At 42.2% G+C, this 16,202-nt stretch overlaps 1 protein-coding gene across 2 annotated transcripts in view; it reads left to right on the top strand.

Annotated features, from left to right (window-relative positions):
* RASSF3 (Ras association domain family member 3) overlaps positions 1 to 15,159 on the top strand; it is a 66,077-nt gene extending 50,918 nt beyond the window's left edge. The window contains exons 2-6 of one of the 2 annotated variants that reach the window (XM_015598561.1): positions 4,463 to 4,570; positions 6,737 to 6,974; positions 8,962 to 9,071; positions 12,426 to 12,557; positions 12,715 to 15,159. In XM_015598561.1, coding sequence (XP_015454047.1) covers positions 4,463 to 4,570; positions 6,737 to 6,974; positions 8,962 to 9,071; positions 12,426 to 12,557; positions 12,715 to 12,720 — 594 coding nt within the window. In that variant the 3' untranslated portion in view covers positions 12,721 to 15,159. Of the gene's footprint in view, positions 1 to 4,462; positions 4,571 to 6,736; positions 6,975 to 8,961; positions 9,072 to 12,425 lie in introns of both variants that reach the window. The other variant, XM_006923704.2, reaches the window with a different exon arrangement.
* The last annotated feature ends 1,043 nt before the right edge of the window (positions 15,160 to 16,202 follow it).

Genomic DNA, 16,202 nt, shown 5'->3' on the forward strand with positions numbered 1-16,202 from the left:
GTTTTGACATAATTTTAGAAACAGTAAAGTTAGCAAGAAGAGTATAAATAATTCCCAGACCCTTTGGCCACGTCTATAGAAATATATTCTTGGAGGATCTTAATTTGTGAGCCGTTTTAACATGAGATTGGGCCACACTCGTTTAGCACGGCCTGGGCCATGCTGCATGAGGATTCCTGTGTGTCTGTGGGGTAGGGTGTGTCCCCTATGAGAAAGTTCACCGGTGAAAAAAACAGCAGTGTGACCCCACCCAGGAACTGAAGTAACCCAAGAACAGCCCTCAAGGACTTGCTGGATGAAAACGTGAGAGAAGAGTCTGAGGTTTATAATTTTGTGTAGAAGAACTCTCCCTCTGAGAAACTTGAGGATTTGGGGGAGTATAAAAAGAAAAGTCGCTTATAAAAAAGATGACTTGCAACTTCCCAAACACACACGCTCAGGTGTGGTGGCATCATACGCCTCCCTGCTGCCAAGAACAATAACCGCTGCGTTCGCACGCTGCACCCATGCCGTTTCCTCTCCTCACCAACGCAATTAAAGATTAGTGTTTATCCTCTGTTTTATCAGTTCCGTGCCCGCCACACAGGTTTTTTTTTTTAACCCTCTCCTTGCCTTCATCTTTCGTACTCATTGTACCTAATTTCTCCCTTCTGGCTTCCATGTTTTTCTCCTCCTTCCTGCTAAGACACCTGTATTCCCAACGGCAATGTATTTGGAGGAAGGGCTGGAGGATTCTTCCCTATGTTTGAGGAAAGGAGGTCTCTATTAAAGGGGTAAATAATTTGGAAGTTTTCCAAATCGGGAGACTCTCTAGTTCTGACACTAAAAGAAACCACTGTCCTTCGCTCCAGGGCCTAAGCTTGTGACTCCTGTGTCTTTCCCCCTGCGGCTGGACTCCTCCACTCGGAGAAACCGTGCTCAGTTACCATTTTGGAAGCCTTTTTTCTTTGACTGACAGTCCTCACTCCTACTCAACCTGTGCTGGACAGTAAGCAGCATGAGAGTGGAGGTGACATCCCCATAGTCAGGCAAGTGCCTGGTGCACAGCAGAAGCTCAGCAAATATTTAGTCAGTGAGCAGGCCTGGTTCTGTGGCCTTGGTGTACAAATTTGCATCAGTGGACTTACAATATAGGATCACATCAGAGAGTAGATCTTAAAAAGTTCTCATTGCAAGAAAAAAAAAATAAACAGGTGATAGGTGTTAACTAAAGTCATTATGGTGATCATTTTGTAATATGTACATATATAAATCCTTATGTTGTACACCAAAAATGAATACAATGTTGTATGTCAATTATATCTCAGTAAAAAAAAAAAAACAAACCAAAAAAACAAGATCATAGCCTTTTAGGTTTAAGGTGCTTCTCTGGGATTTACTTTCCAGTTGATCTTTTAATACTGAGGGTTTAGCCTTGGAAGAGATCTTGGAGGTCCTTGGGTCCAGCTCTTCTCTGTTCTTACTCCCTATAGTTTCCTGGGTTTTTAATCTCTGAGAGGTTATTGCACAAGCATGTCTCAGTTATCCATTTGTGGACGATCCAGAGAATGCTTCTCTTCCCAGACTGGCTTTCTCCTTTGATTTTCCTCCATTTTTCTGGGAATGCTGACGTGAGGGGCCTAAGGGTGGATGCTAAGTCCAGTAAGCATCACCCAAACCTGTAGTTAAGAACTGACCACACTGATGCTAAGTGAAATAAGTCAGACGGAAAAGGAAAAGAACTGTATGATTTCACTGGTATGTGGGATTTAAAACCAAAAGCAACAAAAGAACAAACAAAGAGACTCATAGATATAGACAACAGAATGACTGTTACCAGAGGGGAAGGGGGAAAAGGATAAACGGGGTCAAATATATGTTGATGGATGGAGGCTCGGCTTTGGGTGGTGAGCACACAGTGGAGGACACAGACGTTGTGTTATAAAGTGGTACACTTGAAATTTATGTAACCAATGTTACCCCATACGTTTAATAGTAAAAAAGAACTGACCAAACTGACTTGACCCTGCTCTTTGCTCCTAATTGCTCCCATCACCCCATCTTCTCTTCATTCTTAGACTTCTCTATTCTTATTTAGTAAGCCCCTGGGGTATATATACCACAGTTTTCGTGCAGTTAGCTATTTTGTAACGTTTTAATACTGAGTCTTTAGTTTCCTTAGTTCTTCAAATGGAAACATCTTGCCCCATTGGTCACACCAGTGAGAAGAGCATTAGATCTTTTCAAAATTATCCAGTTGGGCCAGGAAGCGCCTTCAAGATGATCTACTCTGGTCCTTTTATTTGATGGAAAATGAGAAAGCAGACTAAGAGAGGTTAGTAAACCCCATAGGGTTTAATCGGTGACCGACTCAGGATTAGAGCCCACGTCTTGCTGGAATGGGGCACTTTCTATAGCACCCTTTGCCCTCCCACACCTACAAAATAGATTGAGAAGAGCAGGGCGAGCAGAGAGATGCTACATGTGTTTTAAATTTCCTTGGAAATAGTCATTGAAGCTTCTGAAAAGTTGTTTCAATCTACAGCTTTCCCCTCCCCTCCAACTAGTGACACCAAAAATAAGATTGCTTTGGGATTTTACATTGGCAGATAGAATGCTCCGAGGGGAATGTGAGGCTGGCTCCTGAAGCTAGGGAACGACCATACTGTCTTGCGCGGATATTTTTCCAGTTATCTACTGCCGACCTGTCAGACTTCACCAAGACAGTGCTGAAATTGAAAAATTACTGAGATAGTTTATAGTCAGCACACCCCTCTCAGGGTCTAAAATCAAAGAACCTGAGACCTGAGTGATCAAGAGCTATTTTATACTCACAGTGTTCTCACAAGTTTTGTAGTAGTAGTCATTCCAAGCGTGTATATATGTAACAGTAGCTCACAGTGAGTAGATGGGAACAGATGCTTAGATATCTCCAGCTGTGAGGATGGTGTGATGTATCTTGGCTGGGAAAGCAGCATCTCTTCAAAGGTTTTATTTGGGGGGATAAATCATCTGACTTTAATTGCTCTTCCTCTCTTTGTCTTGAAGATTGTCAGATCCCTTCATCTTTTCCAAGCTGCTACTCAGGTTCGAATCTGATTATGCCGCCTTTCTTTAACCTTTCAAACACCCTCGTGGGAACAGTGGACACCTGTTCGATTTAGTAGAAACCTGGATTAGACTTTAGGTTGGTCTCGTTAACTATTTGGGTTGTCCTGGGACAGCCACTTGACCTCTGTGAGTCTCAGTGTGCCTGTCTGTGATATGGGGATGCTAATTAGCTCATTATCTGGAAGATCAAGTGAGGACACCCTGTGGAAGATACTTAATGATTTTAGCAAATGGTTGGCGTTACTTTGGGATCTGGCTTCAGATAAGTTCCATCACTGCCACAGAATTAAGTTTCTATGGGCAGGTTAATTTACTTAGCCCTGGAGTAATAAAATCTAATTGGTTAGATTGTTGGGAGAATTAAATGTGATATAAGTCAGGTGTCTCATATACCTGGCTTCATTGGGTCACAGTAGCTTGGCTGTCTGAGGTCACATTGGTCGTGGCATAATGTCATACACTGGTTGAACTCTTTTAAACCATTAGTGGATTCTTCATAGTGATAAGAACATTTAACTCCCCTCCAGAGAGTGGAGAGGCAGGGGTCAGAGTGGGTGGTTAGGAGAAGTCTGGTTATTTGCATCTTGACATGAGGATTTTTTTTGAGGGGGGGAAGATAAATTACCCTCTGGTAGTTGTGTATAATTTGACAGGTCAGTGATTAGTGCCAATTAACATTTATTAACTTCTGTACAATATTGTAAAGCTATAAAGATCATAAAGGTCATAAAATTTGCTAAAGAGAAGCTTTTAGCTAAAGGTATGTCTTTAAATATTGTTTAAAATGGAAATAGCCAATGTAGCAGGTACTCTCAGGTCATGGCGTTTTTGCAGAAGGGAAAGTTAGCAAAGATAGTTTTGCAAAGTAGTATTTAATAAAGTATTGCTTTCAGCCACTGACATTAATTTTATTTGATATATCACTCAGGAAGACTGTAGTCTGAAGGAATGAGAACCATAATTGATGGATGAGCCTGGAGAGTTTGAAAGTTAGAGGGGGTGAATGTTTGAGGGCAGTGGTCCCCAACCTTTTTGGCACCAGGGACTGGTGCTCATATGAGAATCTAATGCCTGATGATCTGAGGTGGAGCTGAGGCGGTGAAGCTAGCTCTGAGAAGCTTCCCTTGCTTGCCTGTGGCTCACCTCCTGCTGTGTGGCCTGTTCCTAACAGGCACGGACTGGTGGTGGGGGAGTTGGGGACCCCTCTATTAGGGTTAGTGTTAGAGAGGGGGAGGGGTAGGAAAAGGGGGAGGAGGGGAGGGTTTTAAGGTAAAGTGCTCCATAGGTGGTCATAGTGGTCTTGTGTGTCAGGAATTCTGGCTTATGTGCATTTTTCTATGATTGCTCATGTTTGGCATGGCTTCTCTTCTAGGATGTGGAGAAAGAGAAGGAAACCCACAATCACCTCAGCAAAGAGGAAATCAAAGAGAAAGTTCATAAGTACAACCTGGCAGTCACAGACAAGTTGAAGATGACCTTGGTAAGCACCCGCAGTACTCTAGGTTGATCAATGGCAAAAGACAAATATAAGTTGTTGGTATTACAGTCTATCTGTATGTTTTAAAACTTCTGAATCACATTTGCAAAAATTTAGTGGTCAAAGTAGATAGGACAGGAAAATGGTATGTTTCTGCATCTTTCAAATTACAGCCGTATTTCGAAGTAGCTTTACGTTAAATGAAGTTAACTTTTAAAAGATTTTGTGGGAACCCGCTCCCCTTAAAGGATTTTTAGCATGGTGTATAATCATTGCCTATTTAACAGATAGGCAGTACTTCAGATTCTAATAAGGCCGTAGGTAAGTTTTGTGTAAATAAATTTGGAAGTATCAGGAAAAGGATTTTGTGCCAATAGATTGGGATATAATTGAGCTAAGACTTTTTCTTAGCTGGTTGTCAAAGTAAGATGAGGTATGTACTATTTAGCTTCCTACACATAGTTCATTCAGGCTTCTGCAACATTGTACCAACACTTCGCAGCTCAGTGGGGAGTGAGGGTGTAGAATGGGGACGCACAGGGCTGGGTGACCACGAAAGGAGAGCTGACAACAGAGCTAGAGTATTCATGTTGCTCTAAATTGGACTGGCGTCTGTGCCTCGCCCACCCATTTGGTGACTTTCCTCGAGGCACTTGCCATCTTTTGGTGTCAGTTTCCAGGGCATGTGGACCCCTGCCTTCTCGGTCTATTGACTGTGAACTGACAGAGTTCAGCAAAGGACAGGGCGACCTGTTTGGAACAGGCCCTACTGAATTCTGTGGCCCTGGAGGAGGAGCTCTTAAATATCAGCTTCGTGATAAAGGGTGGGTCCCTCACTAGTTGGTCTGCCAGGGAGTGGGGAGGGGCAGATAGACTAGTGATTATTCTTCATTATTCCAGCAGGGATGTGTCTTTCTCCTTTTTCAAACACAGTTTTCATCAAAGTAGAAAAATTCCACCCCTCACCCGTGGAGGTTAAAACAGATGCCAAGTTTCAAAGATAAAAAATTTTAAAAGCTATATAATACTTTCCACAAGACCGAACAAGTGAATTAGTATTGTGAATTGATCCTGTGGAAGGGAAGAAAAATAATGGACCATAAAAGAGGTTTTTAATGTCCTACTTTAACTGTGTCATATTTTTTTTTATATAACACCTGTGGATTTATTTAAATAAAACATTGCAATAATTTTTTTTCTAGATATACTGAACATCAAAAAAAAAAATGAAGACAAGATTGTTATTACTATTTTTGGCAACTAAGAAATAGTAATTCTACCATAAGTTAAGACAAGTGCTAAAACTCACCAAATTGTGTATAGTAAATATGTACAGGTTTTTTTGGGTATAAAAATTTTATCTCACTAAAGCTGTTAAAATACATGTGTATATATAGAAGGAGACATAAGTATCATGTTAAAACAAAAAAGAAAACTGCTTATTAATATCTATACTTCACACTGTAACTTGAATTTGTTTTACAAATGTTGCTGCTTAAGGGGCCTGAAAAGCATGATCGTGTATCCTGTGCTTTATGGTATATACCTTTTATAAAAGAGTTTACGAAAAATTGGTAATCTAGTGCACATTATAATAGCCAGTAGGATTGAAAATGGCTTGTTTTCTTACTGTGCGCTCCTTGTTGACCTAGGAATTTCAAAGTCCTAATTGTGGCCCGCCTTTTTTGTGTAATAGCTGGTCATCAGTTGCAGGGGTCGTTTCCTTTGAGCATTTAGCCTAGACTTCTCCCCCAAGCTTTAATGAGCCTGTGGTTTGGCTAGCATCTGCCTCAGCGGGTCATTACCTCACCAGCGGGCCCTGACCTTTCACATGCCGCTCCAGCGGCTTGGGAGGCTGTGTGAGGCTGTGTGAGGCTGTGTGAGGCTGTGTGAGGCTGGGGCTTGTCTGCTGCAGTCTTCCATTGCCACATCTGCCCTGCAGACCCTGCCTCTGGAAGCACTTTGCTGGGGTGCGTTAACCTCCCTCTGAGGTCATTCCCTTAGGGACAATCTCTAGTGAAGTTCTGCTGCAGAGCTGTAAAAGACAGGAACAAGAGAAAGAGTTTTTCGCTTTCTTTTTTTTCTTTTTTTCTTTTTTTTTTGATGTGCTCTTTCTCTAAAATGCCACTATCAGCCCAGCTAAGTGTGTGCTTTTTTTTCCCACCTCAGAATTCAAATGGGATTTACACTGGCTTCATTAAAGTACAGATGGAACTCTGCAAACCTCCACAGACTTCTCCCAACTCTGGAAAACCCGCTCCCAGTAGCAATGGCTGTATGAACACGCTTCACATCAGCAGCACGAACACTGTTGGGGAAGTGATCGAGGCCCTGCTCAAAAAGTTTCTCGTGACTGAGAGCCCTGCCAAGTTTGCACTTTATAAGCGTTGCCACAGGGAAGATCAAGGTACACTGCCACGCTTAAGCATGCAGATGGTCTCTGCTTTTATTTATGTCTTTTGTTCTCATTAGCAGAAGGGAGACTAATGGATGTATCTGTGTCAATTATGTCAGAGCCAGGGACAGATGCTGGAAGCCATGGTGATCATGGCATGTGCTTAATGCCTCCTGGCCGTCCATAGTTTTGAGTTGGACAGTTGTGCATCTGAGGAGCTCAGAGGCATCCGTGTGTGATGAGCATTTCTGGAGGATTTTGTAATGTGCACAGGGGGATAGCTTTGATTTTTTTTTTTTTTTCTAACTTTTGTCTATATTATGCCACTCTTCAGTCTCGAGGTGACCTCTTCTATGTGTCCTTAGTTGTAGGGCTTTTGTTAAGCTAAACTTCAGGCAACTCCCAATGATGGCTGTTCTGTAGATTATCTGTAATTTTAATTTTGATGTGGTCATGAGAAGAGGCAAGCACAGGGTCTAGCTATTCTGCCATCCTGACCAGAACTTCCTGTTTTGTTTTGTTTTTCCAATCATTTTTTATTTTAATGTGCTTTAGGACAAAAAAAGAATCCTCTTTGCTTGAAAATTTCAATAGCACATTCCACATTTGATGAGCGTCTGAACATGGAGTGGCCTGGGAGACTTGGAGTTCTCTAAGACCTTGAGGATGGGGAGGCACATGTGTATTATCACACACATTTCAGACTTAGTGATGTACGTGACCCAGCCCCAGGCTCTTCTGATTCCTTCAGCTTATCTTGCTGGCCATTACATTGGGGCATTTTGGCAACCAGTCCCCCCAGAGGCACATACAGTGGGTGAAATAATGTTGTAGCCTGAGGTCTGCCTGTCTGAACTTAATATCCACATTCAGTGGATAAAAAGAGAATATTGACTGACTTACTGCGTGAAACGGAATAAGATATCCCAGGTCAGGTACTAGAGTAGAAATTGATACTGGTGGTGGACAACGATAATTGAGTGATTCACTCACTAAGTGCTAATTTGAAAATGGTGTGTGTGTGTGTGTGTGTGTGTGTGTGTGTGTGTGTGAGCAATCAACTATTTACACTTTCTCTAGTTTTTCTGGTAAAGCCCAAAGCAGCTCTAGAAGAAAATATACTAACTGACATTGTAGGGACGCCTTCAGTTGCATGGGGATGAACCCAGCTAGTTGCTGAGCATGCATATATTTTTTGAACACGTACCATGGGTTGGGCCCTGCAGAATACAAAGGTGAACAGGCAGAGTTTCCTACCCTCAAGGCCACAGGCTCAGCAGTGTGGGCAAGTTTATAGCTCTAGGGAAGACGGCACCTACAATGCGGCTATATCCAGAAGTGCCAGAATAATGTATATAAGCCCAGACGGCATTTTTATCTTGCCAGCTTCTTTGCCTGCTCACCTGGATTTCAGCTGTACTGTCTGACCGTAATAGCACCCTGTTGAAATATTACCCTTGTGGCTGGCAAATCTCAACACTTCAGGCAATGCCAGTACCGTGTGTCTGTGTGTAGCGTAAGACACATATAGCTGCTTAAAGCCCCCAGAGCTTGTATTCTGATTGCTTAGTTTGTTTGTGGCTGCTAATTCTAAATAAATCTGCAGAGACATTTTCTCCTAGAGCTCTGATTTCATGTTCTTTGGATGGTATATTTTTATTGCTTTTAAAGGGGTTGCTGATTCTTTAAGTTTCTTACTTCCCAAAAAGAAGAACAGAATTAATTATAAGCCCACTTGGGAACTAATAACTATTTAAATTCATTCTTGGAGATTATTTCTTTTTTGATCAAAGCACAGTTTATATTGTGCAGCTGGAATGAGGCTAGTATAGATTTCATTCCACTGTAGGCTGTTAGTAAGAAGATGGGCAGGATGGTGACTTGGCTAGGATAACACGGACTGTTGCCTCGATCTGGAGGAGGGATGGTTGGGGAGTGTGTGGTCTAGGGAGTGATTCAATACTCTTGTCTGTGACATGCTCCTTGTTTCCTTCGCCAGTCTACGCCTGCAAGCTCTCTGACCGGGAACATCCACTCTACCTGCGTTTGGTAGCCGGGCCAAGAACAGACACACTTAGTTTTGTTCTCCGTGAACATGAAATTGGAGAGGTAAGCGATTGCATATTATTGCTTTAAACGATACAGAGCAGTTGACCCTGTGTTATTTATTGCTCTAGTCTAGTGACTTTACCACTGAAAAGGACTAGTGAGGGGGGTGAAAGTGAGGGATGGGTGTCGGCCTCCCTTCCTGTCTGCTGTCATGGGAGGAGGAGAGGTGGTCCTGCGGAGGGCAGCTTTCTGTGTGTTTTTGAATTGTTAGACACGAACCCAAAGTTAGTCTACAATATAATTCTTTTACAGCACTCATTATATGGGTCTCTAATCATCAGAGTTGGAAGAATTAAAATTTTTCACTTGATCTCCACCCCGAGTCATTTTCACCCCTTCTACCTCCGAATTCCTAAAATCCAGCTGAACTTTGAAAGTTGATACTCTCCATATGTTTGCTACTAACAAAAGTCTCCAGGCTAATTTGCTCTAAAGGGAAATAAAAAGGAATTCAATTTCTTTACCAGGAAAGACTTTTAACTTTGTAGAATCTTTTTTCCTCTTTGCCCAGATGATTAAGAAATTACGTGTGTGTGTGTGTGTGTGTGTGTGTGCGCGCGCGCGCGTGTGTGTGTGTGTAGCATCATTTGCCATTTTCTCTCCAGGGAGGAGTGTATTTAGGCCAGTTCAGTTGAAGGAGAAAGCACTTTAGACTGTCCTTCTAGATCCTGTGTCAACTTTAAAACATTTGAGTAAATCTCTCAAGCTCTGGGTCTTAGTCTTTTGTCTGGACCAGGAAGTGGTGCGAATCGTCTATTTTGTGATGTAGTGAGAATAGAGTTTCTAGGTTAAAAGTGAGGAAACCAGGACTCTGCTTTCTACTTACTCTCTTGTTAGATTAGGATCGTGACCTTGGGTAAAACTAATGTTTTCAGTACTTGGTTTTAAAATCCGTAAAGCGGGACTAAGGACTTTAAAAGGTGATTTTAAGTCATAAGTTAGAAATATATATAAACATGTTTCTAAATAGTAAGTTTATATGTCAGTGTAAATTGGAACTTTAGGGGATTTTAGGAAGATAGTGATTTTGGACTTTTTTGAAATTGCTTTTGATTCTGATGTTCTGAAGTTTTTAAAATTCACTGTCATTTTGGGGAAAGAACTGGGTGCAGGAGTCTAATTTGGCTTTATAGTTTGATACATGTCAACCTTCTCTCTGAAAGCCTAAGCCAGTCGTATCAGCATAGTCTTATCACTGTTTTATTTTCCTCGGTATTGGTCTTTTAAGTGTTGCACATAGTTTAGTGCAATTAAAGCCACATTGTCTGGGAGGGAATTATGTTGGCTTAGTTTTGAAATTTACATTGTATTTTAATGTTCCAAACTGCTTTATTAGATCTCTCTATGGTGTTCTTGTTTCTCTCTTTTTTTCAGGTTAACTGAATTGAGGGAAGAAACTTTCGATAGCTGTCAGGGAGTGGGAGGAACTTACTTTATTTTAGAGAACATATGTGAAAAAAATTAATTAAAACAACTTAAAAATTAACAGAATATTCTAATGTGGAAAGTTTTGCTCTGTTAGTCCATGTTTCTCATTTTCTTTAATAGCGAGCTCAGAATTCATCTCTGGGAAGTCTTCTGTCATTGAGCTCACTGGGTGGTTTTATTTCATCTCTTCTCTATTCACTTGTATTAGATTATCTCCTGGTTTCGCCCTGCCCCACGGCCCTGGAGGTTCTCCATCAGAATTGTCCCTGGTCGTGGCTGTGATTCTCAGCCAGGACTAGGGCCCCCTATTGGGAGGGGAGAATATGGAGTTTGAAAACAAACCTCCCAGAGTGGGACAGGGTGATACCACATACCCTTCTTGACATGTACTGCTCTTTAAAAAAAAAAACAAAAACCTAGCCCCAAACAACCCCACAATTCCCTATTTTGTGCCTGCTATGTAGTGGGTGCTTTTAGGGAGACAGAACTCAGAGTCTCAAGGGCAAGAGACAAAGCCTAGATAGTGAAAAGTATGACAGCTGCGGTGTAGGTAAGGTGTAGGCAGGAGAGATACTAAACAAATAATTATAATTTTTATCTTTTGTGATCAGGATTACCAGTGCTCAGTGAGAGCTTTATAATAGACTCAGTCTTGGATGGGAAGGGATGGGAGGAAATCATGGAAGACTTCTTAGAGAAAGTGGCATTTAAGCTGAGACTTGAAGGTTGATTAGCAGTTCTCCAGGTAAAGTGGAGGAGGAGAGAATATGTACAAAGCCCTTTGGGGTAGTAAGTGAAGGCGACAGTGTATGAGAAGTCAGGATCTTTCACACTTAGCAGAAACAACAAAGGGAAGCCATTGAATGATTCTAAGCAGGGGAGGGTCACGACCAGATTTGCATTTTATAAAGAGTACAAGTGGTACCCCCTAATCCTCAGGGGACATGATTTAAGACCCGTGGATGCCTGAAACCTTGGATAGTACCAAACCCTGTGTATACAGTTTTTTTTCCCTATACAGACATACCTTTTCACTTAAAGGAAGCACTCTAAGGCTTCTCTTTGGCATGTCTGAATTGCCAGCATCACTACTCTTGTGCTTTGGGGCCATTATTAAGTAAAATAAGGGTGACTTGAACACAGGCACTGGGATACTGGGACAGTCAAGTCAGTCTGATAACCAAGACAGCTACTAAGTGACTAATGCGCAATTTAAAACTCATGAATTGTTTGTCTGGAGTTTTCCATTTAATGTTTTTGGACCGCGGTAGACCGTGGGTAACTGAAACCATGGATAACGATATTGTGGGTAAAGAGTGGGGGACTTCTGTGTTCAGGCTGGCTGTTTGGGGAATAGACTGGCAAGCGAGCATAAGAGTGGAGTGAGGAGGCCAGGTAGGAGGCCATCCCAGGGTAGGAGAAGGTGATGGTGACTGGCGCTAGGGAGCAGTTGAGATGGAGAAAAGCAGGCAGATTGGAGAACTGTTTAGGAAGTCACTAAATTTGTTGTGAGAGGTGAGAAAGAAGACAGTGACAATGATGACTCCAAGTAGAGGGAAGAGAGTGTTTTAAATTAGAGGGAGTATGGAGTCGTTTCCGATGCTTCTGGGGGTCAATCAGGAGTGAATGTGTCTAGTGGACTTCAGGATATGGAAGTCCTCGGCCTTAGTGAGGGCCCTTTTGGAGGGCTGTGGGAGGAGGGGAGCAGGAGGGCAGTGGGGCAGGCTGAGGTGGGGGTGGGAGTGGAGGCGGTGGCCGGGCTGGTTACACTGCTCAGCTCCCGTGAACCACAATGTCTGAGGCACCCAGCTGTGAGTGCCCCAGAGGGGAGGGCAGCCACACCCCCACCCCGTGCTCATGGGCAGCGTTGCCAAGTCTTGACAGAGTTAAACACCTGGCAATTTTCTTCTTTGCGTTCTCTCACAGTGGGAAGCCTTCAGCCTTCCAGAACTACAGAATTTCTTGCGGATCTTGGACAAGGAGGAAGATGAGCAGCTGCAAAACCTGAAGAAGCGCTATGCGGCCTACAGACAGAAGCTGGAAGAAGCCCTCAGCGAGGTGTGGAAACCCGATTAAAGTGCGGGGCTCCCTGTCACCCAGGGATGGTGCAGGACCCTGTCACCCAGGGCTGGTGCAGGACCAGCAGCAAAGGTCTCTTCTCGGAGGGCTGTTTTCTTGCCCTGTGATGCGAGGGTCTTCCCCTTTTTATCTCTAGATTTAGTTCTCCAAACTTGGTCACGCAACATCCTGCACGTTTGGCATCTTCTGTAAGGGATTCTGCAAGCTTGTTCTGTTACAGACTGCGGTGTTACCTCTCGGCAAGCTGTGAATCTGTCGTCTCATCTGGAGCATTCTAGAGTGCTTTGAAGCATGGACTCTGGGTTTTCGTTTTCTTATTTTCTTTTAGTTATTTGAATTATGTGATGATGATGTTAAGCTTAAGGATGTGCAAATGATTTTTTTAAAAGCTTAACAAGGAACCTGTCTGAACACTTGTCTTATGTTGAAACTACCTGTCTCTCATTTTTTTTTTTTTTTTTTTAATATCAGAGGGAACATCCACGTGAATTGAAGGGCACAGGAAGCTAGGAACTCTGAGGAATTTGTGAAGGATTTTGGAGGAACTTGACAAAGAAAGTAAAAGGCAGGTTTGGAAGAAGGAGTGGGTGGAAGTGGGGGGCACTCTGAGGGATGGCGGTTTGGCTGACGAGTCGATGGTGGAGAGAGAAAGGTATATTTGCTTGTAAGGGAGTTAAAAACATTGAGTTTTGAGTCATTGATCCCACTATAGGACTGTTTGATTTCTTCGTGAGTAAAATGTGGGAATGGAGCCAAAGAAAGTAGGAGCTAGACCAAAAAGGAGGGACTTGTAATTGCAGCTGACTAGAAAAGCCGCTTTTAGGCAGGTGGGTCTTCCAGACCTAGGCGGAGAGCTGGAGCTGCCCTCGGTGGACCGCCCCCCCCAGGATTCGCCTTCCAGGAGTGGAAAGTCAGTGGGAACAGCTTCTCTGGGCGGGTGGAGCAGTGACCATTTGCTGACTCCTGCTAAGTTATAGATTTTCCCCAAGGTGGTTTTCAAAGCCGAAAAGGAGTTCGGGTAAGGGCAGCAGTTTCTCCCTGATTGTTAGCCGGGAGGTTTGTCCAGTAAAGAGCTCACAGCACACCTTTATGCCAGTCACTCCCTCCATTTCCCCCATCCCCCACTTCCCTCTCCCTGTCTCTTCTTTTCCGACTCCTTTTCTCTTATAAATCGAAGTCTGTTCTTACATAATGGAGAAGAGGGATATGGATTAAAGACCTAGTACTATCAGACCCTCAGTTCCAAAGGGGGACTAGACTGTAAGGAGGAGGGCAGCAGGAAAGGGAGGAAAGAAAGTCCACCCCCAGTTGACCAGAGGGACTCGTAGAAATATTTTAACAAAAGTGCACGTTCCTGGTAACCAAAGAAATGCATGTGCAATAGAAACCTTCCTTAAAGCAGGTTAAATAACCTCATTTTATGCAGCAGCTAATCTGAAAACAATGGGAAAGGTGTGCTGTGGTTCTAGAGGGGGATTTACAGTCTATTTTTAGTCTAGATATATATTTTTTTGTTTATAAATTCCCAAGGAATTGTTAACACTTTGGTGACACCTAATGGATTCTTTGTGAAATTCCAAGGTGCTTCAGTTCTTTGCCTTTTAAGTGAACTGTGCCTTTCATTGCATTTCTCTTTACCTCTCGGGGGCGCTTCTGACTTGTCAGAGAACACCTGTCTTGTTGGAGGCAGATGTAAGTGTTGGTTATGCTGTGCCACACACGTTGAAACAATCATATCTTCCTAAGCTTTTTAAGGAAAGTTGGGGAAAAAAAGTAAAACTAGGTATAAAATATGTATGGCACATCTTGTTTAATTTTGCATGTAACTTCTTTTTGGTGCATTGATGAGGTTTTAGTGTCATTGTCATCCAACACTTTACCTTTATTGTTCAGGGAATGCCTTCATGGTTTTTATACTGGTTTTACTATTCAGACTATGGCTCGGGTTTGAGTATACTATTACCAACCACTTGGTCTTTTAATTACCCATCCCAATAAGCTTATATTTTGTGAAGCCTTTGTTTCTCAGCTTAAGACACTGTTAGAACCTAAACTAGTAGCTGATGGGTATCTGTGAATTTTTTTTTTTTTTTTTTTTAACTTGAAGTAGATTGTCTAAAATAGGCATCCTGACCTGTATTATCCAGAACCTCGCTCATTGTCGTGTGCACTACAAGTTGCAATTTGGAAAACTTACTGTACTGAAATTCTGTCAGTTCGTGGTTCTTGAAGACTGATGTTCTCTCCCAAACACTGGTTACTGCAGCGGCATTGTTGATGTGTAAAAGAAGGAGGGCCACTAAGGCCACAGATTTTTAAAAATCATTGTACAAATTCTTATGTTAAATTAAACTAAGCTTTGCTGTAATACTGTTTTCTCTTCGATATGTGATGGTACAGGAATGATGTTAAATGAAGGGGTAAGTATTGCAGGGGAGCATTTTAAATCACAGACATAAAAAAGTTATAATATTTATAATTTTGATGAGTTTATTTTTATAGGGAAGATTTTTTTCTTCCCTGAAATTGTTTTTGGAATGGCAATTTGTTTCCATTATTAAAAGTCGATGTTGTTAGTTGATGTTTGTGTGTTTTTATTTATGATAATATGCCAGATAAAAGAACGCCACGGGAGTGGGGTGAGCTGCTTTTGCAGATAAACTGGGACATGTGCCAGAATGTGACAACTTTTATTAGGTTCGAGCAGGCACATTTGTTCTTCCAAATGTCATTTTTCCTTTGCTTTATCCTCTGGTGAAAATAACCCTAGCTGAGTATTCGCCCGTACAATACTATCCTAAAACAATTACTTTAATTGTGAAATGTATATACATTCAAAAGTGTTTCAAGTGTGTGACTAGTTTAAAGAATTATTTCGTAGTGGACTGCTACGTGTGGCTACTACCAAAATAGAACATTGTAGGTTCCTTAGAAATCCTCTCTTTCTTCCCGCCCCTCCCCCCCTTGCCATTCTTGCCCCTGAAGTCTCCCATCCTTGAAACAGACCATTTTCAACATAAAGTATTTGTATTTTGTGGCCAGTGTGACTCTCTCATATGGGTAGAGAGTGTTTGGTGGTCAGCAGCGGTGACTGGGTTTACTTTTGCCTCCAAGCCTGCTGTAGGCAAGTGTTTTTACTACTGCGCTGCCCCCTAGAGGCACTGATGAAGGAGCGAGGCTGCATGGATTGGTGAGCGGAATCATTTCAGCTACAGCCAGGAGCACCTTTACAGGTGAAAACATGATGATAGAAAATGATAGCTCTCTACAGAGCTCCTTTTTCACTGAAATATCCAGAGGAATCTAATTTGAGTGTTATTATATAGGTTATTATTACCCAAGGTGCAGGGGAGTGTTTTTGAATTTTTATCCCTTAAAAGGAATCAGCTTTCTGCCCTAGGCTTCTCTTCAGGATTTGCCGCTGATCAATAACTTAATAAATATTCTTATATTGCAAAATTAGCTCTTAAGAATTGTGTACTGTGTTTGGGACTGTGTCAGATGATTCCAATTAGGGACTTTTTTTTATATAGAAGAGGGAAAGCCTCTATATGATAATAGCAAATTCAAACAAAGTGCTTACCGTATGCCAGGTGTTACTCCAAAAAGCTTAATATATATTAA

The sequence above is a fragment of the Pteropus alecto genome, unplaced genomic scaffold (assembly GCF_000325575.1).
Source record: "Pteropus alecto unplaced genomic scaffold, ASM32557v1 scaffold76, whole genome shotgun sequence".
In the NCBI taxonomy this organism is placed as follows: domain Eukaryota; kingdom Metazoa; phylum Chordata; class Mammalia; order Chiroptera; family Pteropodidae; genus Pteropus; species Pteropus alecto.